This window comes from Carassius auratus, chromosome 9 (assembly GCF_003368295.1).
Source record: "Carassius auratus strain Wakin chromosome 9, ASM336829v1, whole genome shotgun sequence".
NCBI classification, from domain to species: Eukaryota; Metazoa; Chordata; class Actinopteri; order Cypriniformes; family Cyprinidae; genus Carassius; species Carassius auratus.
In genome coordinates this window covers 12,314,236-12,337,831 of record NC_039251.1, presented here as the reverse complement: position 1 = coordinate 12,337,831, position 23,596 = coordinate 12,314,236, and the positions used below count along the sequence as shown (strand labels likewise).

At 39.1% G+C, this 23,596-nt stretch overlaps 1 protein-coding gene across 11 annotated transcripts in view; it reads left to right on the top strand.

Annotated features, from left to right (window-relative positions):
- LOC113108378 (microtubule-associated protein 2-like) overlaps positions 1-23,596 on the top strand; it is a 93,854-nt gene that overhangs the window by 60,836 nt on the left and 9,422 nt on the right. Inside the window, exons 5-15 of one of the 11 annotated variants that reach the window (XM_026271461.1) lie at positions 7,160-7,264; positions 10,232-10,306; positions 12,424-12,639; positions 15,076-15,366; positions 16,466-19,189; positions 19,432-19,632; positions 20,029-20,166; positions 21,487-21,545; positions 22,218-22,403; positions 22,720-22,864; positions 23,495-23,551. In XM_026271461.1, coding sequence (XP_026127246.1) covers positions 7,160-7,264; positions 10,232-10,306; positions 12,424-12,639; positions 15,076-15,366; positions 16,466-19,189; positions 19,432-19,632; positions 20,029-20,166; positions 21,487-21,545; positions 22,218-22,403; positions 22,720-22,864; positions 23,495-23,551 — 4,197 coding nt within the window. The other 10 variants (XM_026271460.1, XM_026271468.1, XM_026271463.1 and 7 more) reach the window with 10 other exon arrangements.

Here is a 23,596-nt window from a genome sequence, read left to right as displayed (position 1 = left end):
GCATTTCTCATTAACAAACCTGCCGTCATAAATCACTGTGAGCCAAGAGAACAACTTGCTTCTTTTGCTTTCATCTATGTGTCTAATTAATGATTCCAGGTTGTGTTTTCATACTTCAGCACAGAGTTCACTATTGATGTGAGCAAAACTGCTCGATTTTAAAGAGTGGGTCTGAATATGTGCCCCTGTGGAGAGAAAGACCTTCCCTCAGAATATTTTCTCTGCCTCTGTGACTCCGTGACTGTGAGGGTGAGATTTTTGAGCCAAGGGGCATTGGCAAGGACAGCACGCACAAGAGCCCTTCAGACACACAAGAGGCGCTAGACTGAAATACTGACAGCGCGACATATGACATTGCTTTGCATAAAGAAAAGGACACTTGAGAAGCAGAGAGGGAGAGAGATTGCTTGCTGAGGCAGCTGTTGGCTTGAATTATAGGGGCTGGCCTGAAAAGCTTGCTGGCCTGGAATGGTGCACAAGAATGGTGCGAATTACATAAAGACCCTATTTAAGTCTGCTTGTTAGCATCGTAAAAATGTTTTCCAGCATTATTTTTATTTTATTTTGTGTATGAAACTGTGACAAAACTTGAATTACATCTCGAATCTTGTGGCTTTTTTAAGTGATTAATTTATTGTTATGTGTTCGTTATTAATTTTATCATCTATTTTACTTGAATTTATTCAGTTTTATTGCATTTTATTTCATTGCATTTTATTTGAACTCATTGACCACTTGGAATTGGTAAAACCAATATTAGGGTTTAATTTGTAAACCAACCACAAAACAAAAAACTATATTTTTTTATTTAATTAACTTTTACAGTACACTCTTTTTTATAATTTCATGCTGAAAACCAGTGATCAACGATGAACAGTAGTGTACTTATGCATATCAAAAATTAACCTACAATAGATTATTAATAGTCTATTGTTAGATCATGATACCTGATGCAATAATGAATTTAACCTTATTGTGAAGTGTTGCATCGGAATTTTTCCTGACCTACAGTACAAGCTACGTACAGTATCTGCAGTATGAGATCCACTGATTTGGAGAAATCATGAGATAGCAGTACAGATGCAGAGAGTCTGTAATACGGCTGTGTGTCACTCACACACCAAGGGCAGCAAAACCCACAGCAGAAGCATGCTGGGAGACCATTCAGATTGGGCCCAGGCTGTGTGTTGCTGTGGCAACAGCTCTGCTCTTTGGCGGGGGAGTCCTGGCATGGAGTACCAGCCGTCCCCCTCCTCCTTCCCGGCTTGCTTTTGGCAGGCAGACACGACTAAGAGTGCACAGGGAAGCATTTGCCTCCAGACAACCAGATAACCGGCACTCACTTTTTGGTAAGAGCTTTGATTTTTCAGACAGATTTATGGTTAGAGGTTCTTTCAGGGTTTAAATGGCATTGCTGCATGATAATTACTAGTTGTTAGCATATCTTCACTTGTGGATTAGTACAGATTTTGTGTGTCTATATTGCATGTTTGCTAAAAGTGCCTACAAATAGATTTGACTTTGATTTCTGCAACCTGTCTAAGGGGAAATATGACTGTCCATGTGAATAACAGATATGCACCATGCAATATTCTTAATCTTTTAGTGTGTGGCTGTGTTTGAGCTACTTTTTTAGGTATTTGCTTATTGTGTGTGCTGATGTATCAGGGATGTGAGCTATTGTGCGCTGGAGGCAAACCCATCTGATCAGCAGTCCGAGCACATCTCTTGCAGACGGGTGTGGACAGGCACAAGGGGGGGGGGGGGAGTGGGGTGCTGGGTAGACAGACCAGCACATCTGTCAGACACAAAGATGCTGATAGACTGGTCAGGTTTGCTCTGAAAGGGAATGTATGGTGACACAGCTACAGACATGGTGCAATGATAAAGTAGGTGGTTAACGACAGAGGTATACTGAAACATATAGTGTGAAAAAGATGACAGGCCATGCAGTTTCATCTGTTTAGTCAGGGAATGATTGTCTCTTGTCATGCTCATATTATTTGCCCTCCTGTTGAGTTGTGCAATAATTGGCTGTGAAGATCAGCTTATGTAATTTGTTATTTCAAATTCATCATTACATAGTAAACATCTTTTTCCAGGAAATTATGCAATTTATTAGATTTTAGCAGCTGTATTTGTGGATGAAAACACTTGAGTGAAGGAATAGTTTGAACAATTAATTTGTTGCTGTTTATGGTTACAATTTATTTGAAGGTGTCCTTGTTACAGTGTAATTATACATTTAAATACTGCGTAATATTAATTAATATGGCCTTAAGGTGGTTTATAAATGATCTATTGGATATAACTCAATTTGTTTCTGATAACTATACTTCAGCAATGTTAACAGTAAAGAAGGGTGTTCCACAAGGCTTTTTACTGGCACCACTGCTTTTTTCTATTTTTATTAATGATTGTAATAAGGAAATAACTTCAGCAAAGTTTGATGTTTATGCAGACAAAACAATAATTTATTCAGCTGTATCCTCATTGTCTCAAGCTATTACAATCCTTCTTGACTGTTAACATTGCTGAAGTAATTTTTAAACCACCCTAAATCCATATTAACGACTTAAATAATATATAGATTAATAAATGCTTTAGAAGTATTTTTTTCTATTATTAGTTTGTGTTGACTAATGTTGTTGACTAATTTTAACAAATGGAACCTTATTTTAAAGTGTTCTTAATTTTTAATGAATAATCAAGCTCTTTTTTTTTTTTGCAATGAAATTTCAGATAAGTTAAAATTATTACAATGACCATTGGTAAATAAAAAAATAGTCCAGTGACTTCTGCATTATAAGTTATGTGATTTAACCAAATCAAATTTGTAATTCTTCTGTTCTTGCAAATCACAGAAGAGAGCTGCATTAAAGATTGAGTGTTGGATGATTTATTCATGAAGTTCAACACAATGATTCAGTGATCCACTACTCTATGAAAGGGATTCAGTAAATAATGACTTACGTTTTAGTCTGTTCATCACATAAAACTGTTGTATTGACTTGCTTCTCAGAAGTCAAAATTACTTGTCTTGTTCTTTAATGTTGCTTTTGCCTTTTTAAAAAACAGCAACAAAGACTTTTTAAGAGAAAACACAATATCACACAGGTTTTGAACGGCATGAGTGGGACTAAATAATGACAGAACTGTCATTTTTGAGTGAATTATTTACTTTGACTCTCTTCTAGAGGAGTCTGACCGCGGGTTGATGGTGTACCACAAACTCGAGTCTGCGTGGGTGAACATTATTCTAATGGGATCTGAGCAAAACTCTTTTCCCTTTCTGTGCGTGTGTGTATGTGTGTCTGTGAGTGGGTGGGCGGATGCCATGGCTGCAAGGTGGGCGGAAATTGTGCCTGAAAAGTGCATAAGAAACAAAAGCGATGCATTGCTGACTACCATCATGCAGTCTGTTTGCACTGGAGAGAGAGTGGGAGTAGCAAATGGCCCTTAATCACTTCGCATCTCTTCAGAAAGCTTTGACGTAAGCATCACTGCCGTGTTTTTCTCCATCAGTGCTAATGTGTCGACCTCGTGTCTGAGCACATGTTTGCTGATTGTCGCAGCATCAACTTCAGTTAAATCAAAATGCCTCACCTCGTGCTTGCATGTTGAATGATTAATATTACAAACACAACAACATTTCATGGCTGTTTACAACATTATGCTGAGCTTGTCATTGCACTAAATGTGCTTTGGTTTGTAGGCACTGTCTTTGGCAATCATCAGCTATGGGTGGCCATTGCAACACTATCTACAACCATCTTGCAGTTAAAAACAGACTGTTGATGCCACTGAAATTTATCTGATGTGTTGTAAGAATGCAGCAAATGTGTTAGTGTCTTGAAGAGCTTTTAATAGTGCCGTTTTAAAGCCGAATCTATCCCTGGACGTGTGTTGCCAGCCAATCCGTGGGCTGTATTCTGCCCGCTGCTTAATCAGTTGCAGTCTCTACTTATACCTCCCCAATCTGCTGTTACCATGACAATTTACTCTCTCAAAGTGCTGCCAATTTTCTTGCCATTTTGAGCTTTCTCTTTTCCTGTTTTGAGAGCGTTTTCCTCTGAGGTACAGGTTCAAATTAATATCCTCTGAAAGGAAATTGATGAAACTGAATTGCACATTTGAAGTTCGTTTTATTTGCTGTTAAATTATATTTAAGCAATTATAGAGAAGAATAGATTTGTAGACTGAATCAATCTTTAATAATGTGCAGTTATGTCTTTGGATTGTCTAGCTGCTGATATAATGTATGCATTTTCTAACGCTCTTTCCTAACTGAAACGACAAGTGATAAGGAGTGATTTAAAAAAAAAAATGGAGTTCTTGTCTTAATAAGCTGTGATTGCCGGAAGCATTGAGCAACAGGATATTTAATCTGTCATTTGGTTTTTAGTACTTAATATCGTTGTGCTGGTTATCTCTGCCCACAGTGAAATCTCTTTTAAGGAATCTCTTTTAATCTCTTTAATATTAAACATCAGACATATTTTTGATTGGCTGTGATTGTCACATTGAGCATTTTTTGCTTCATTTTTCGCTTTAAGTATATGGCACTATACATTTTTCTGTCTGCTTAGGAAAATGAGTAAGACATAAAAGCAGCAGTAATGAGACCTTATACTGTACTGTATAAGGTGTACTATACTGAAGTGCTAATTTTTCTCTGTAAGGATTATTTTTCTTTATTCGTTCACATACACTGCCATTGATATATTTGGGGATAGTAAGATCATGTTTAAAATAAATAAATTATTAATTGATTAACAGGGTTATATTTAATTGATCAGAAGACAATAAAGACATGTATAATGGTACAAAAGATTTGTATCTCAAATGAATGCTGTTTAATCAACTTTCCATTTATCAAACAAATCTGAAAAAGTCACAGTCACAAAAATATTAAACAGCATGTTTGTTTTCAGCTAGGGGTAGACCGATTATCAGCCCAGCTAATTATAAACGCAGATATTAGGCATTTTTATGGTTAACCGTTTCTTTCATTATCAAAACCGATTTGCAGATAAATTAAAGAGCTTTAAAAAAAGAGTTTTCGTCATATCCTTTGTTATTCTTAATTTTGACATTCATTTTCATTTTTACACCAGAATTTTTTTTAAAATAGTGATTATTGGTTTATTTGATATTATTGACATCTGCCCTAAAAAGACATATCCCCCTATTTTCAGTGTTGATATTAAGATATTTTTTAGCACCAAATCAGCATGTGTACGATCATGTGACACTGGCTTTTTCAAACCATTAGATTTTTTTTACTAACACCAATAAAGACCAATGCCAATGCCGATATCTTGGAAAGCAGGGGGCCCATAGACGATATAAAGCCGATATACTTTTTCTTTTATACTTTCTATTTCCAATAGGCCTAATATAAACTAAATAGTTTTAATACTTTCTGTAAACATTCTTTTCTTTGTTTAAACGTTCTATCTGATTATTAAACAGACTTCTTTCCCTGTAAAAGTCCTGCCTTGGGACACATCGGCCAAGCAGAAAAACTTACCGGCTAATGCCGACTAATAAAGACCCTAAAGGGATAGTTTACCCATCCATCCATCCATCCATTATCTTCCGCTTATCCTGGGGCCGGGTCGTGGGGGCAACAGTCTAAGCAGAGAATCCCAGACTTCCCTCTCTCTAGCCATTTCCTCCAGCTCTTCCGTGGGAACCCTGAGGCGTTCCCAGGCCAGCTAGGAGACATAGTCCCTCCAGCGTGTCCTAGGTCTCCCCGGGGCCTCCTCCCGGTGGGATGTGCTTGGAACACCTCCCTGGGAAGGCGTCCAGGAGGCATCCGAAATAGATGCCCGAGCCACCTCAGCTGGCTCCTCTTGATGTGGAGGAGCAACGGCTCTACTCTGAGCTCCTCCCGAGTGACTGAGCTTCTCACCCTATCTCTAAGGGAGTGCCCAGCCACCCTACAGAGAAAGCTCATTTCGGCCGCCTGTATCCGGGATCTTGTTCTTTCGGTCATGACCCACAGCTCGTGACCATAGGTGAGAGTAGGAACGTAGATTGACTGGTAAATCGAGAGCTTTGCCTTACAGCTCAGCTCCTTCTTCACCACGACAGACCGGTACAGCGACCGCATTACTGCAGAAGCTGCACTTCCATCCTTCTACATCCTTCCCTCACTCGTTAACAAGACCCCAAGATACCTGAACTCCTCCTCTTGAGGCAGGAGCTCTTTACCAACCTGAAGTGGGCAATCCCCGCTTTTCTGACAGAGAACCATGGCCTCGGACTTGGAGGTGCTGATTCTCATCCCAGCCGCTTCACACTCAGCAGTAAACTGTCCCAGTGCACGCTGAAGGTCCTGGTCTGAGGAGGCCAACACAACAACATCATCCGCTAAAAGCAACGACGAAATCGTATGGTCCCCAAACCGGACACTCTCCGGCCATTGGCTGTGCCTAGAAATTCTGTCCATAAAAATTATGAACAGAACCGGTGACAAAGGGCAGCCCTGCTGGAGTCCAACAGGTCTGATTTACTGCCGGCAATGCGAACCAAGCTCTTGGTCGTACAGGGACTGAATAGCCCTAAGCAGGGGGCCGCCGACCCCATACTCCCAGAGCAACCTCCACAGGATGCCACGAGGAACACGGTCGAATGCCTTCTCCAAATCCACAAAACACATGTGGACTGGTTGGGCACACTCCCATGAACCCTCCAGCACCCTTGAATTTTTTCAACAATTCTTCTCCTCTGCATCACCCTGGTGCCACGGATTTAATCAAAAATATCTTAATTAGTGTTCCAAAGATGAACAAAGTTCCACAGGTTTGGAATGGCATGAGGGTGAGTAATTAATGACATAATTTCCTTTTTTGGGTGAACTAGTCATTTAATTGTGTGTGTGACAGTGTGTGGGCACCACATGTGTGCACAGCTGTCTTATATTGTGCTTACAATGTAATACAGTCTCATTCTTACTGACTCGGAGCTCTTTACAGCCCTTAACTGGAATTGACTGCTGGAATTGTTTGATTTCTTAACAAGTGGTCTATTTTAACATAAGAAGTGAAGAAATCTTGTCTGGATTGATTCAGAAAATATGTGTGAATATTTGCCCGTGAACTTGCTCATGTGGGCGTGTGTTGATGTGTGTGTATGTATATGTGTCGCACAGAGCAAGTATCAGCGCGGATCGTGCAGGAGGTTACAGCTGAAGCGGTAGCGGTACTGAAGGGAGAGCAGGAGCTGCATCCGGACACTGCCGTCAGGCTGCCATCAGGTAGGCCTGCAGGAGAGCCTCCTGAGATACTGGAGGTTGGCCACACTCAGGCCAGCTCTTAAAGGACTTTATTGCATTGGTGAGACTTGCAGAGATGAGAAGATAAAAATGGAAGGCAGTGGGAACAGTAAGGATTTTATTTATTTATTTGTTTTTTTTTTGAATTCCTCCTCAGAGGTGCTTCCAGAAGGCTGTTAGCAAAGTGTAAAGACACTGGTCATACATATTTGCTGTTTATAATTATATAATTTTGTGTAATGAGTCTTTTACACCGTAAGGTAATAATTCACCTAAAAATTATAATTTGCACCATTTACTGATTCCAAATTAATAATATAAAAAATACTCACTCCAAATTCATATTTCGTTCTTTCTTGGAACATAAATGGAGAAATCTGAATTATGTACAGTTTGTGCATGTATGTTCACTACTGTTCAAGTGTTTGGGGCCTGTAAAATTTTTAAGAAATTCATGCTTTTATTCAGCAAGGATTAAGTATAGAGACATGAATGATATTAGAATTACTTTTCAAGGATCACGTTGACACTGAAGACTAAAGTAATGGATGCTGAAAATACAGCTTTGCCTTCAAATTACATTTTAAAATATATTAAAGTAGAATTAGTAGTTATTTTAATTTGTAATATGTTATAATATGACTGTTTAACTGTATTTTACTATAACCTTTGTACAGTAGTGTGCTGTACTTTGATAGTTACCGGAAACTGTTGCTTTTAAGTTTCAGAAAGGATGCAAAACAAAACCAAAAACAAATTAGACGTATAAGAAAAGTAGTCCAGTTGTCTTGTGCACTACATTGCAAGTCTTCTAAAACTATACAATAGCTTTATGTTATGAACATCAAATAATAACCCTTCATGAATCAGACATCACTACGAAACCTACTGCCTGCTAGAGTATTCAAACTAGTGCATACTGTATGTCAAGAGTTTTAGTTAATTTTAATTTTCAGGTGAACTCTTCCTATAAATGTTTTCATATTTTCATGTTTGTCAAACACAACTTGGAGAGACAGTGCACAAATAAGTTTTATTTTTGCTTCTCTATCTCTGTGGTATGTGAACATTGTTGTTATATGTGTCCGTTCCTCTGTATGAAAACTGAGCAAAGCTGTGGAAAGCATCAGCAGGGCACTTGTGTTTCCTTTATAATCGCATATCTGCCCTGACAGCTGGTTTGTCCAAGCTCCTCTCTGCTTGATTTCTGTACCCACTCACCCCTGGCTATCTGTGTGTGTGTGTGTGTGTGTGTGTGTGTGTGTGTGTGCCAACACAGGGCATTAGGGTGAATCTTTAGCCCTCTCTGTGTTTAACGGCTGCCTGGTCATAGTAAAAGTGCACTTTTGTTTAATGGTTTCTGTTTGTGCTGCATGTCTTTTGTGCAGTGGTTTTATCTGAGGTTTCTTGGTCTAGAACTTTTTTTGTGAGCATGTGTTGCTATCCTTTGTCAGTTTCAGTGTTTTGACAGTGACTTTATAAGGACTGTGCAGTATGCTGGTGACATTAGGTAGTGAATTTACTTATTGAAGAGCTGTATGTGATGATACATAGTTGTTCACGTCATTAGAAATCTAAACTAGTACAAACAGTACATATATGGCATACATGAACATGAACTGGAGGTTATAATTTTTTCCCCATTACAAATTCAGTTCAAAATGTTTAGATGCTTCATTCTTAGACTTCAACGAAAAAGGAAAAATGAAATAAAATCTATAGCTCTTAGTTTCCACCTGCTGTGCTGGAATTAATCAGCAAAATGAGATAATGATTTCTGCACTAACATGCTTGATGTTGAGTCAGTCTGTCAGAAGAGCTCAAAGGATTAGACACTGCAAAGTATTCAGCGTACCAATCCTGAGCCCTGACTTCTCTCTGCTCAGCATATCCTTCGAAATATCTCTCTCGCACACGCAAACCCATTTATTTCTCTTGGGTGAGTGGGGGGATTTTTACATTCAAATCTATTGTTATTAAACTGCTTGCTGCTTGGAGTCCCTTAAGTTAATACAAGCTAATTGCATTTTAAGATACAATTTCATCCCTTCGTTAATCTATTTTTCCTTGTGAAAACATGCCCACTGTGTTTTACAGGGTTCATTTGTCTTGCGTGGGCATTTACAGAAATTTAGCATACTTAAAATTAAGAAATCAGAGCTGGCTTGCATTTCCTGATCTAGTTCGCTCTACTTCTCATCATCATTACCTGTCTGTTCTTTACGATAGTTTTGGTCAAAAAAGACCAAAACTCATATTTGTAGACTCATATTCCAAAACCTTGCTTACTTTATGTACAATAAATTTTTTAAAAATTGGCCCCATTTCTCAGCAGCAATTACTTCAGTCCTCACTGCCACATGGTCCTTCAGAAATCATTCTAATGATTATTAATGTTGAAAACAGGTGCGCTGCTTAATACTTTTGTGGATATTATTATACATTTAGCATTTATTTACAATTTAAACCTTTTACAATATTATAATTATTATTTAATTATTATTATTATTTTTTTTTTTTCTGTGACCTTTGAGCAATTTAATGCATCTTTACGGAATAAAAATATTAAAGACTGACCCCAAACTTTGAATGGAGTTTCTTTTCAGTAGGTCACTATGCTTATGATATAATACTCTATTAAGCATTAGAATGCATAGCACATATATTATTGTTTATTTTATTTTAGTTATAATCAGTATTTCTCTTGCTTTGTCTGCCATCTTGGATAGATGTTTTTCATCTTCTACATAAAGGACAAATGCAACATCTTCTTAGAAGTTTACTTCAAAACTCCTACTGTATGTTAAAATTTGTCTTAAAATTCCTTCTCTGTAGGCAGTTCAGTTAGTTTTATAACAGACCCACAATGGGATGCCTGATCTGTAAATGTGTTGATCTGATCTTGAACATTGTCTTGATCTCTTCTTCTTTTCTTCTGTTTGTTTGCAGTGGAAGACTCTGCAAACCTGCCGCCCTCACCTCCTCCGTCCCCAGCAGCAGAGCATTTTGGGCCTTTGGATCAAGGTAGGGTCATGCTTCTTGTGTGTATGGAGAGAGGTGAGGTGAGAAACACACGGAAAGAACTTGAACACCATTTTTTCCATGAGTATTCCGGTCACCCTCTGACCCTGGCTTGAATGAAGGTGTTCTATTTGGGGACACCTGCTATTCCCACCACTTCCAGGCTGATTTCACCCTTGTCACGGTGCCCTACAGATGCCTACGCTCCGCTGATTTGTGGGGCCGCTCCAAAGTTTGATGGAGTTGTGTTTGCAGGATCAACTTTGCCTCCTTTGTTGACATCATTCAAGTCGACCTCCTCTTCCTCATCCAGCATCTCCAGCTCTTAAACATGGCCTCATCTTCATCATTGCTAACTCCGGGAGCTTCTCTTGATCAAAAACTCACGCCAAAGTGATCTAACCCCTTTCCAGTTCTCTTAACCAATCAAACTCAACCTCTCCTTATATCCCGTCCAACCATGGATCTTAACTCCACTCTGCATGAAAGCCTCGAACCTTGAACTGAATGCTGTGCTGTCTCACCTGCAGCTCATGTTTCCAAGCTGTTGCTGAAACTGTGTGGCATTCAGGTTGTCTGCTCATCCTCTCTCCAAAACCAGATCTGTTGATTGCTCCAAACCTTTCTCAGTTCCTCTGTGCGTCCTTGTCTTTAGTTTGCATGTTGTGTCGTAGATGCTGTTGATGTCGTGGGCTTGTGCTCGTTCGTCATTTTGACTGTGTCTGTCTGTGCTGCCTGTGGTAGGTCAATGCCATGCTCAGGTCACTTTCTGAAGATACTAAACAAAACATGAATGTCATTGACACAATCACTAAAATCCTTCAGGAGAAGCTAAGCCAAATGCAGTCATTAAGCGCATACTTAAAGTCAACATGAAATCCAAATGTAATCCATTTAATAGATGTTCCTGGTATTATTGTGCAAAACTTTTGTGGCTGATGTGATGTGTCATCTTGGCCAAAATCTTTTTAATCAGAATTAAAATTTTTACCTGATATACTGTTTTATTTTTTATTTTTTTGTAAAGTGTGGCTATGTATGTATATGTTGACTATTTCATTATATGCACATTTCCACCTGTTTTTACGTTGAGTCATTTTAACTTTGCTGTCCGCTATGCTAATTTAAAGTTAAAATTATATACACACTTTATTTTAAGGTGTCATTGTTACAGTGCTGTTATACATTGATGTTCTGAGTAATATTAATGAACTACATGTACTTACTATATGGTTAGGATTAGATTAGGATTAGTTGCATGTAATTATGAATAATTTATTGTTGCTATTATAATAGTAAGTTCATGAAATATGTATAACAAGAACACCTTAAAATAGAGTGTTACACTTGAATTTAGTGAATGTTGAATCTTACCTGAATCGGTTATAAAATAGCCTGTGAAACTAATATGGCAATGAACAACATTCAATTTATTTAACAGAAGTATGTTAAATGAATGCTGTTTATTTCTTGAGTGTCTTTTTATTTCTATCGGACAATTATCAGTTATGGGCTAGGAGAAAAAAATATTGAATTACTGGCACTCACTTATCAGACATAATTGTACTTTTCGTGCATCCCTATTATTATTTTGCTAGTTATATAATGTTTCACTCAAATATTTCACATGACAAAAGTGAAATTCATGTTGACTTTAAGCAGAAACTTAATATTGATGCAGTTTCATCTGCTTTAGATCTTTCTCACTTCAGACAAACCTCTACAAAGCCATTCGGGATGTTCAGACTCTGGTTATGGCATAGCACCGCTACAGTCACACTATGTTTCTCGACACTGTGTTTGTGTTGTGTGTGTCTGTGTCTTTTTTCGTACACATACTCCTATCTTGTTTTATTTTGTTGACTCTTTTTGAAGCTCCTTATTATCTCTCTCTCTCTCTCTCTCTCTCTGGCTCTCTCTCTATATCTCCTCCCTTCCCTTCTCAATTTTAGCATATTCTTCTTCACCTCCTTTTTTACTTTCACTCTTTCACTTGTTCCTTTTTTCCTCCCTTACTTGCTCCACCCTTTCTAGCTTCCTTCCTTTTCCCTCTCTGTCTCTTTGTCTCTGTCTCTTTGTCCAGATTTCCCTGCAGTTCTTTTCCTTGTGTCTATTTGTAGATGTAGGGGATGAGGAGGAAGCAGGTCCTCTCCGCCGCTTCCAAAATTCTCGCGAGAGGTGCAAGTTCCTCGCCCCCTCCATCTCAGTGTCTGTGCCTGAGGATGACCCCTACCACTCTGACGAGGAATACTATGAGCACCCTTTATTCAGCCCAGAGTGGACGCGCTCTGGCTCTCGCCCCCCAGGGCAGGCCGCCGCGTTTAGACAGATCGAAGGTGAACCTCGCATGGTTCCTCTCTGCCATTCTCTCCTCCCCTCCTCCTTATTTTTCTCTTTCTTTCCTTCCACTTCTTTCTGTAGCTCAGCATCAACACCTCTCTATCTCTCACTCTCGCTCTCTCTCTGGTACGCCTCTTCTTGTCTTTTGTCTCCGTTGTGTCGTGCCCACTCTGACCGAAGCGTGTCTTGTGGGGGTGGTATCTGTTTTTGTAGCTTGTTCATTGCAAGTCATTTTGATTTTGCGCAACTTTTGTGCCGTGCAGTAAAAAGACATGAGGGTTTGTGTTTTTAGGCAAAATTCCCGCTGCTATGAAGGAAAAGAGGAAAATCACTGACTCTGAAAATGAAATCCAAATGACTTGCAGCATCAGCAGGACATTTGTGCATGCTGTGCACATTTTTTCCTTTGCCTGTTTGCCGTCTTCTTGTCTACGCATCTGTCCGCCCGTATGTTAGCCTGTCTGTCCATTTGTATTTTTGATTGTCCCCCATCAGGCCCGAAATGTACTCATGGGTCTCAACAGGCCTCTTACATTTCTCCAACCTGCTGATGTACACATGCTGTAGATCACAGGAAGACTTTCAGCTCTTTACATGGTGCACCCCCCCCCCCACACACACACACAAACAGAAGCATCTCTGACCTTACTGCATCAGTGAAGAAATACTTAATCACTTTCAGCACCAAAACGACTTCTTCATTGTGGGTTGCGTTTCCAATTTAACTAGGGTTGGTGATCAAGAACTTAGAAAATAGTAGAACCAATTAATTTTCTTTATTGCTTCTTTTTGGCAAAGCTATCAGCTTGCAATCTAAACTGAATTTGATGAGAATCAGCAGACAATAATGAATCAGTAAAAAACTCCCATTTACATCCAATTCCAAATAAATTGAAATCTGTTGATGAGTTATGTATGGTAATTGCTTGTGAGATTACTGACTAATATGACAACATGTAGTTAAAGCAGTGTTTTAGTATTATTGATATACTATTGTGTTATTTAATCATATTTTGAATAAGCTTATTAATTTTATTCATTTAAAAGTTTTGTTACATCATTTGGTCATTTTCATTAGTTTTTTGTATTTCTATTCAGATTTATATTACACATTTTTTATTTGATACTTTTAGTTTTAAAAGTAGGTTGTGTTGCTTCCTTAAAAGTACTAAAATAAAACATTAACCGGATCATTAAATGGAATTAGAATCATTAAATCTCTTAAAACTTTTGACATTGAGTTTGCTGCCAATTAGTCCTCCTCTTCCTTTTTTATCTCCCTCATACACTCTCTATTCTCATCCCTCGTTCCACTGCAGCATCCTGCTGAGATATGACCTGGTGTGGTCTGCGTCTCCTTATCTAGCCTGGCTCCCAGCAGAGACTGTTACTGTTCCTTATCTCTCCTTCTCTCTGTCTCCCTCTTTCTCTCTCTGAGAATGAACTACATCATAAGCTTTGTTCTGAGCAAGAATTCTGCATCCCCGTTTTCACATTCATACTGACATCTCAATAACTCCTTGACCGGCATTATTATGTCGCTGTTCGTTTTGTTCAGTCCCAGTTAACAGAGAGAATGCAGTTGCACACAGCACTGTGTGCAAGTCATATTTTCATGTTCAAGAACAAAATTGAACAAATGAAGGACCTTATGTAGACTTTTTGTCATAAACTTTTGAAATAAGCATTACTAATGGGGTACATATTTGGAATTGTATAATCTGGTTCTTTCAAGTTTTTCAAGTTTTTCTTTTTCAGCCTATAGGGGAACCAACCGCAATTGCATATTGTCTGAAAAACTGATTTAAGCACTATCACAGAAGCAAGATTGTTTTTTGTTGAATATCAGCATGATTGTAATGGATGTAGTTAGCAGTTCTGAAAACAAGTTTCATTTTAGCCACAATATGGCCAGTATTTTGTTTCATATTGCTCATATTGCTAACGAAAATTATTCCAAACAAAGCCAAAGTGAAAACAACTGATGCACGTCACAGAGTAAAACAGACAAGCAGAGTGATTAAAACTGATTTAGTCAAATACATTATTAAAAAAAGTTCTTTGTAATTGTGAGAAAATAATCAGTTACCTCTGTTTATAAAAAAAAAAATCTAAAACAATTTTTAGCAATTTCAAGATTTTCATTAGTTGATAAAGTAGATATATTGCGAAAGAACAGCTTAAATGCTTTAACAAGAATCTTGTTTGATGTGCATGAAAATCTTCCTTATTCACCTCTATCTTTCACTACTTCATATACTCAAGGTCAGAGAAAACTCCACATATACATTTTACGAAAGTCATAAACTGCATTAGATATGTCCTCATAACTGATAGAGCTGAAAGTGTCCCACCTTTTTATTCCCAAATAACCCAAGTCTGTGTTGTCTATAGTCTTGATGTTTCCACTTGTCTCCCTCTCTATGAAGAAGAGGAGACCATAGAGAGTCTCTCAGCTGCGGAGGAGGAAGAGGAGGAGCCTTCAGAAGCCGCAGCAACAGCAGCAGCTCTAGAGGAAGAGGAGGAGGAGGAAGAGCAGTGGAGTGGGGAGGAGCCTGAGCAGGAACCCCCATCTGAGCTCCTAGAGCGGGCAGAGGTCATAGGCGAGGCCCAGGCTCTGCCCGGCCTGCAGGCTGAGGTTCACACACAGGCAGCTACTGCTGCTGACGAGTCCACTAATGGGAGAGCTGAGGAGGCAGGGGGGCAAGAAAGCCCTGCAGAAGGTGTGTCCATCCTTCTCACAACCTGCATGTTCTCCCATCACAAAAAAAAAAAAAAAAAAAAAAAAAAAGCAATGTGAAAGCTTTCTGAGGGAATGTGGGTGGATGGCTCAAATATCTCCTCTATCTGCTGATGCTGCAAGGCAACACAGGCTTGATGGTGACCAGCTTCTGTGGCCAGAGCTGTGTGTCTGTCAATGTCTTTCTACTTAAAGCTTTTCCCAGAGCAGCTGCAATCTGCTAGCTATCTGATTAAGCTTTTTCTGAACTTTACTGCTTGTTCCTCTGTTGATGCTACTGCTGCCAGGTCAACTGCTTCCATATATTGTTATCCTTTGCTCAGTTAATTTTGATTTGCCAGCTACATTGCCAGTTTGTGATTTTTTCTGCATGTTCCAACAAAACACCTGTGGGATTCTATGAGAATCCTCTGTTTTTGTGATATTGTGTTATGCTTCATTTTCAAAAGCTTTTGAAAAGCTAAGCTTGTTGATTTAATTTAAATTGTGTTTCATTTTCATTTTTTTTTTCAAAGCGTTGTCATTTCACATGGTTTGCATAAGTTTTTTTTTTAAATTCCTTTTATTATGCAAAATGCAGAACAATTTATTTATTTATTTATTTTGATTTTTTGCAGAACAATTAAAAACACTGTATTATTTCAGTGGCAATATAAGACAATTATAGCCACTTGTGTATGTATAATATTTGGTTATATGAAAATCACTGTGCATTTTCCATAATCTCTGAATATGTATTTGGCAGAAGTTTTTAAATCAGCTATTCCATTTTGCTGCTGGTGTAATGACGTCAGTATCGTGTTTGGACCACTTCCTTGGATAGTTCATCCTCATTTTCTGGACCTCATCCACTCAACATTAAATGTTCTGGGTCTGCATGCTGGTCATGTCATATCCATGCCATCACTCCATCACTGAATTGGTATGTGTGTCTCATCGGCTGCTGAATTGCATATTTGAAAGTGGACGTTCATTTGACCAAGAGCTTTGCCTGTCTGTGTGGTGGTTGGCCTGGCAAACATGTTGTACTTTGAATTATTAATAATACTATACAGTGCAGACTACTTGAGATTTGCTTTCAGCTGTGAAGATGGAAGCAGAGCGACCAGGCAGTGAAAGGACTGATCCCATTGGCATGGACTTCACTGAATCTGCAATGCATCTAGATGATGAACTCCCATCTTACCAGAGCATTGCCAGAGACACAGATATGCCAGAAAGCCCCTTTGCTGGAACATGCCCCATGGAGGATTTTGGAGTGCCTCCAAGTGACCAGGGTCATGCCAAAGAACCTTGCGAGGCTCCAACTGAAAAGCCTGATGTACAAAGTGGTGCTGTGAAACAGCCTTCAACCGAAACGTGTGACTCCAGCAATATCCATGAGGTCAAACCAGAGCAAATTGAAGACAAACAAATGGAAATAACAACTGGTGACATGAAGGACAAATCTGGGATGTCTGCTTATTTTGAGACCACTACAATTAAGACAGATGCCTCCGGGTCTCAAGGAGAAGGGTATTATGAGCTGAGTGCTAAATCAGAAGAACAGAACGACTCTGTTGGTGACCTACCACTTCCTGAAATCAGTTACAGCACCTTGGCCCAAACGCACTCTTTGGAAGTCCAACCAGATCTTCCGAAAAGTGGCCCAGACACACTACACACTGCTTTACCTGTAGACAGGAGAGATGACTGCAGATTGTCTCCTGGAAAACTGGCACTAGATCAAAGGAGTTACTCTTTAAATATCACCATTGGGGCAATGGATCATGGTGATGCCCAAGGACATCCAAGAAACTTCTCTCCGTTAGCCACTGACATCATGTCTCATACTAGTGGGAGCCTTGACGAATCTGCCGATTACCTTCCTGTTACCACTCCCTCACTAGAGAAGCTCCCACAGTTTCCACCACTGATCCTGGAGACAACTGCCTCTACCACAACTCCATCATCTTCACCTCCCCAGGAAACAGCCACTGATGTAAAGACAAGTCCACAGTCAGAGTCTCCAGAATCCCCTGTCCAAGCTAAGAGCTGTTATAAGAATGGCACCGTCATGGCCCCAGACTTGCCTGAAATGTTGGACTTGGCAGGTACTAGATCAAGGTTGACATCTGACAACACTGACCCAGAGATTATGAGAAGAAAGTCTGTCCCAATGGACATGTCTTCTCTAGTAAGTGATTCTTTATCACATTTGTTCAAAGGTGACCAGTGCCAGATGGCTACAAAGAGAGAAATGCAGTTGGAGGAGCAAGGATATTGTGTCTTTAGTGAATACTCTGGTCCCATGCCATCGCCTGCGGATGTGCACAGTCCAATGGACTCATCTTCTCAAATCTTTAACACTGTGATATCAGAGGAGAAGGAAACTGGTCTTATTGCATTTGGACAACAGGAGTGTCCCTCAACTGAAGATCTGAAACCAACAGAGGTTGTTACACCACAGGGAAAACTAGAAGAAGAAAAGCCTAAGTATGAAGAATCCTTTGAAATTGAAAGTAAACCTTCTGAGAAACCTCATGCAGAGACTGAGCAAGAGGAGTCTGATATTTTGAAGACTGAATATTTGGAAGAAACTAAGAGTCCAACTTTACCTGATAATGAGAAAGGACAGTTAGACAAACAAGCTGAAACCTTTATCACGCCGAAGGTGATGGTAACTCTGGAGGAAGCAAAGCCAGATTTTGATACAGGTTTCACACTTGCAGCTGAAACCGAAGCTGAAATAGCTGACTATGAGAGGCAAATTCGCAAATTGGAGATGGAGGACCGACCTTTGAGTGTAGAGGAGGAACGGGAGCTCCAGGAACTCAGGGAGAAAGTGAAGAATAAACCAGACCTTGTGCATCAGGAAGCTTATGAAGAGATAGATGCAGAGGATGCGTACCAGCTCACTGGAGCTGCAAAGGACAGAATTGCTCGGCCCATCAGACCATCCCCAGCATCTTCTGTAGAAAGTGCTACAGATGAGGAAAAAATGCTTGTTAGTGACACTGAAAAACCTAGATCACCACGTGAGAAAGAATCGCTTAAAACAGATCCTAATAGATTATCTCCTGTTGGGTCTTTTGAGAAATATTTTAGAGAGGAGAGACCTTCTGAGCAGGAAGTAAAGCAGAAAGATTCAGTACAGCCCCTCAAAGAGAAAGTTGCTGAGGAGAAGCTTGAGCCAGCTTCTTCCAAGACAGACGAGGCTCCTATTGACACCACAGTAACTCAAGAAGTAGAAGAAGAGGTGGAGCTTGCTGAGGAGCCTGATGAGGTCATGCCAGAACCTAAACCAGCTCTTAATGTGGAAGAGAAGCCAGTGGTGGATACAGCTGAACCAGATGAGGTTGTGGTTGAAAAAGAGGAGGAAAAAGTTGTTGAGAAAGAACAAGTGGAAGTTGAGGAAATCTTGGAAGGGGCAAAAGCTGCAGAAGAAACTGTTGAGCCTAGAGCTGCAATTGAGTCAGTAGTAACAGTGGAAGATGACTTTATTACAGTAGTGCAGACCATTGATGAGAGCGAAGTCTCTGGACACAGTGTACGCTTCTCAGCTCCCCCTGAGGAGGAACATCCACAGCTCCTCCAAGAGGAAGAAGAGGAGGAGGAGTCTGTGGAAATGGCACAGGAAGTTGAGATGGAGGCCCCCAGTTTGGAGGAAGCCATAGATGTTCCAGAGCCCATTGAGCCTCCTGTATGTCCAGTTAAGGAGGTAGAAGTACCAGAGAGTGAGGCCCCAACCCAAAGCTATGATGACTACAAAGATGAAACCACCATTGATGATTCCATCTTAGACAGCTCCTGGGTGGATACTCAAGGTGTGATTTTAATATCTGTTTTGCATGAAATTTGCTCTGCAAATGACAAAACCTTTAAGAATGGTCTTGAAATTAACTCGTTTCCTATATTTTTCGGTAACAGTTGTATAATAGTTGGCTTGCCAGTATACAGCAGTACATAATTTTGAGTTTCTGTGAGGGCCATGTTGGATTTCAAGTAAACGCATGTTTATAGCCTGGTATAAGAGTAGTTTGCCTGTTTCACCTCATGTACTCTGTAGATGATGATAAGAGCATGGCCACAGAGAAAATTGAACCTCTACCCAGAGTGATGAGCCCTGTCAAGAAACCACCCACGGAGAAACCAGTGAAACAGAGGGGTAAAGGCACCAGGACCAAAGGACGAATCACCACCCCTGAACGCAAACCTGTTCGCAAAGAGCCTCTACCCATCCAGAAAGATGAGATGAAGAAGAAAAAAGGTTTTTGTTGCTGGAAGTGAATTGTGTATTCTGTTTTGATTTGTTTGTATATTCTGTTTGTTTTTCATTTTGACATTTTCCCTTCACATCTTTTAACAAATTGAATGTTTAAATCTTAATGCTTATTTCCACTTTGCTTAGATGTCATGTATAAAATCTAAATCTTTGTATTATTTTTTGAGACAACAGAATATCAGATTGAAATATACCTATCAAGTACATGGAATTTTACTGTAGTTAGATTTTTCTGAATTTCAATTAAATGTAACCACATTTGATTTTTTCTTTATGTCTTTGTTAATTTAGTGTTTTAGTGAAACATTATTTGCCTGTATCTATCGTCCTGAGTTGTACTGCTGTTGTGCCTGTCCTTGATTCTGTGTCTCCCTCTTGTAGCTGTGATTAAGAAGGCTGAGCTCACAAAAAAATCTGATATTCAGACATGCTCTCCTTCCCGGAAGAGTGTTTTAAAGGCTACCGTAAGGCACCCTAGACCTACCCAACATCACGCGTGTGTTAAGCGGAAACCCACAGGTGATCTCTGTCACAAGCTTATTGCAATGTGGCTGGCAAACATGGGAATTGGCATGTTGTTTTAAAAGTGATGCTTGTCTATTTGATTTGTTTTTCTTTTGATGTATTTTACATAGCAAATTGTATAAGTTACGCAAGTTGTATGTTCATGCGGTGTTAGTAATGAGGCTCACTGGTGTTTTATTCAATTGTTTTGCTTATAATGTTTTCATTTTCTTATAGCTTGACCTTTCTTTCTGTTGTCTGCATGTGTTTTCACAGTTTCCGTGCTTATTCACACTTAATTTTCTTTTCAAAGTGGCACTGCTTATTGAATATTGTGAAAATGTGGTGCATCCAATCACTTTGTGTGTTTGTCTGTGGGTTAATTTTAAAGGATATCCTTTTGACTTAAATGTGTTAGACAATTTATGAGGTGGATCATAGAGTAATCACCATTTCCTCTACATTTGTAACATTTCAATTCTGTTGTGTACAACATTCAGGGACCAATTGCACTGGTTGCCAGGCAACTGGTGGTTTGAGTGAGCTCTGGGTGCTCAGTTAAGACAAATCTGGAGGAAAGGAACTCACTGTGCCATAATGAAGTTCCACTGTTAGATTTCTGGGAACTGTGCTTGAATTTGTGTTGGACATCTGATACATTGCTGCAATGCCCCAATTAGACTTTACTGAAAAGCCTCTTATGTAATACAGTTAATTTTCAAATTGTCTGTTATTCTGTTCCATGTAGTTTCAGAGGAGAGCTTTCCAGCAGCTAATTTTTTTTTAGCTGTGGGTAATGGTCAGTTTCATTTTTGATCCTAAATAGCCTTGGCTTTGGCATTTAAAAAAATATCCGTATGGTGGTTAAATCTTGAAAACACAAGTGAATCCTTAATATTCAGGGACAACTACAAGTAAGGAATTTGTATGTTAATTTGCTTGAAAAGTTAAACACTGTGGTTCTGTAGCGCTTTCAGAACATTTTATTTTGTTAGTTGGAAAATCTGACCAGCTCACTCCACAACATGAACTCAACATAACTCCTGTTTGAGGCAGGACTATCTGTTCGACGAATCATAGCTGTCACATTCCACACTTTAGTTTTACAAAATAAGTGTAAAATAAGTATAAAAAGGCTTTTTAAAAGAAAAATCTGACTATACGTCAAGCACACTGCTTTTGTATACAAGTTTGCATTTGCTGTTTATTTGCTTGTGTGTAATGTTCAGTTTGTTTTATTTTCATTGGAGAGCATATAACTCAGTGGTCATGGTCACAGTATTTATTTCTTCTTTTTATCATCCTCAGCCTCTCTTTTACTCTTTATCTTTGCAGTGTCTGCAGATGGTCGACTGCCCTTCAGTGTGGCCAGGCACTCCAGAGACAGAGCATCTGTAAGCATCATATCCGATTTCAATCGTATACAAATATGATGATCCCAATTAAAATGGTTTGTCAACAGATAGTGCAGTCTATATACTAGAGATCAGCTCAAGTACTCAGAAATAACACCAATTATTAATAATGAAAGGAAATTTTGGTGTATTAAAAAAAAAAAAATCAACTTCAGAACATCATACACATCGAATTACATTGACAACTACACTCTGCCCTCTTGTTCTTTTTGTCATTAGTTACGCCATACTTTTTATACATACAGTATAGCCTCTTTGCACCTCAGATGCCTCCCTCATTTCCACTCTTTGTATCCCATCTCATATCTGTTTTGTGTTTGTTTTACAAGTTTGCATGACCTTTTTGACTCATTTCCTTTAAACTAAAATTGCGACATAGTACCCCCTCAAGCAGTTTAATGGTCCATGTACTAATTCAACATTAACGAAAATAGACGTTTACTTCTTTTTGTGCCTGTTTATTTTTAATTCCTGAGTGGTTATGCATTCTGGTATATGCACTTGTATCCCCAAATGTGTGGTCAGATGTTGCTCATTTCGTTTGGTTAAACATGCTGTCATGCTGATTTTCATACCATTTTCTTCTCATGTTTTTGGTTTCATTTTCACTGTGCATGAATAGCTCATCTGTCCATGTTCCTCTCATCATAGACCTCCAATCCCACAACACTAACAAAGATCCCCACTTCTAAAATTTGGGCAGAGGCTTTGCTGCCAGCCCGGCCGAACTCGGCCAGCTCCTTCAATAAAAGGAGCCCGTTGGTGGAGGCAGATCTTTATGGGCCCCGCCCTTCCTCAGCGGGCCCACATGTATCGCTAAATTCATATGCTGTAAAGGTAAGCAGGGAGCAAGATGTTTTGGAAAACTATTTGCTTCTGAACATTACTAACTAATCTAGAACTTTTCAAAGAGGAAGCCATCCTAAATTGTTAACCTAATATTGAAAATGAATGATTTTCTCACCTTATGTTGTTGCAAATCTACAAGTATTATGAATTATAGAGAGGTGTTTTCCATAACATTTTGTTAATTGGAAGATAAAATGCTAAATTCCAAATAATGACATGAGGGAGAGTACATTTTAATTTGGGGGTGAACTACCCCATTAAGTTCACAATGATTCTAATAAAGGATTAATGACTTTGTCTTCAGGATGGTGGTTCTCGGAGCCCAGAGAAAAGGTCGTCCCTTCCACGGCCAGCATCCATACTAACTCGCCGCCCACACATGGCTGATCAAGAGGAGAGCTCCACTTCCATTACCAGCTCTGGGTCCACTGCACCGCGCAGGCCCACATGTAAGAGGCATTCTCTTTATTGATTCTATCTCTATAGATTGAAAGAAATAAATGAAATAGTGATTTTTTTTTCCCTTCTTGAAACAACGTTTGATTTGATTTTGTTTGTGAAAAATAAATATGACAAAGAAACTATTACTCTTTTTTACTTAACAAGGTTTTTAATGGACATCCTGACATATAACACAATAACACAATACTGAAGTAACATGGCTTATGAAATTAAAAATAACCAGCAGATAAGTAATATGCATTTTGTATATTCAATATAAACAATACAAGTACAACCATAATGTAATAATACAACGATTAGACATTATCACTGATTATTTGATTATACTATTTTATACTACTATCATTTTATCTATACTATTTTTTACTACTGTCATTTTATCTATATTGCGTGGTTTTTGTTTGCATATTCTTTCGCAAAAAAACAGTATGCACTGTCAAATTAATAATAGAAGAAGCACTAATCTAAACTTTTTTTTAGGTGCTTGTAGAATCTGAAGTGTTTCTTTAAAGCTTTTTGGACATATGTTCAATCTCTTCCTCCGTATCTATCTACGGACTTTCTTTAACTCATACTCACTATATATACTCACCCCCTCTCTTCCCCTCCTCCTGTAGCATTCCGTACTGAAGTCAAAGCAGAGCACAGGACAGGCAGGTCTCATAGTATGACAGGTATAGAGGATCAGTCCCTAAGTTATTCATCTCCAATGCACATTT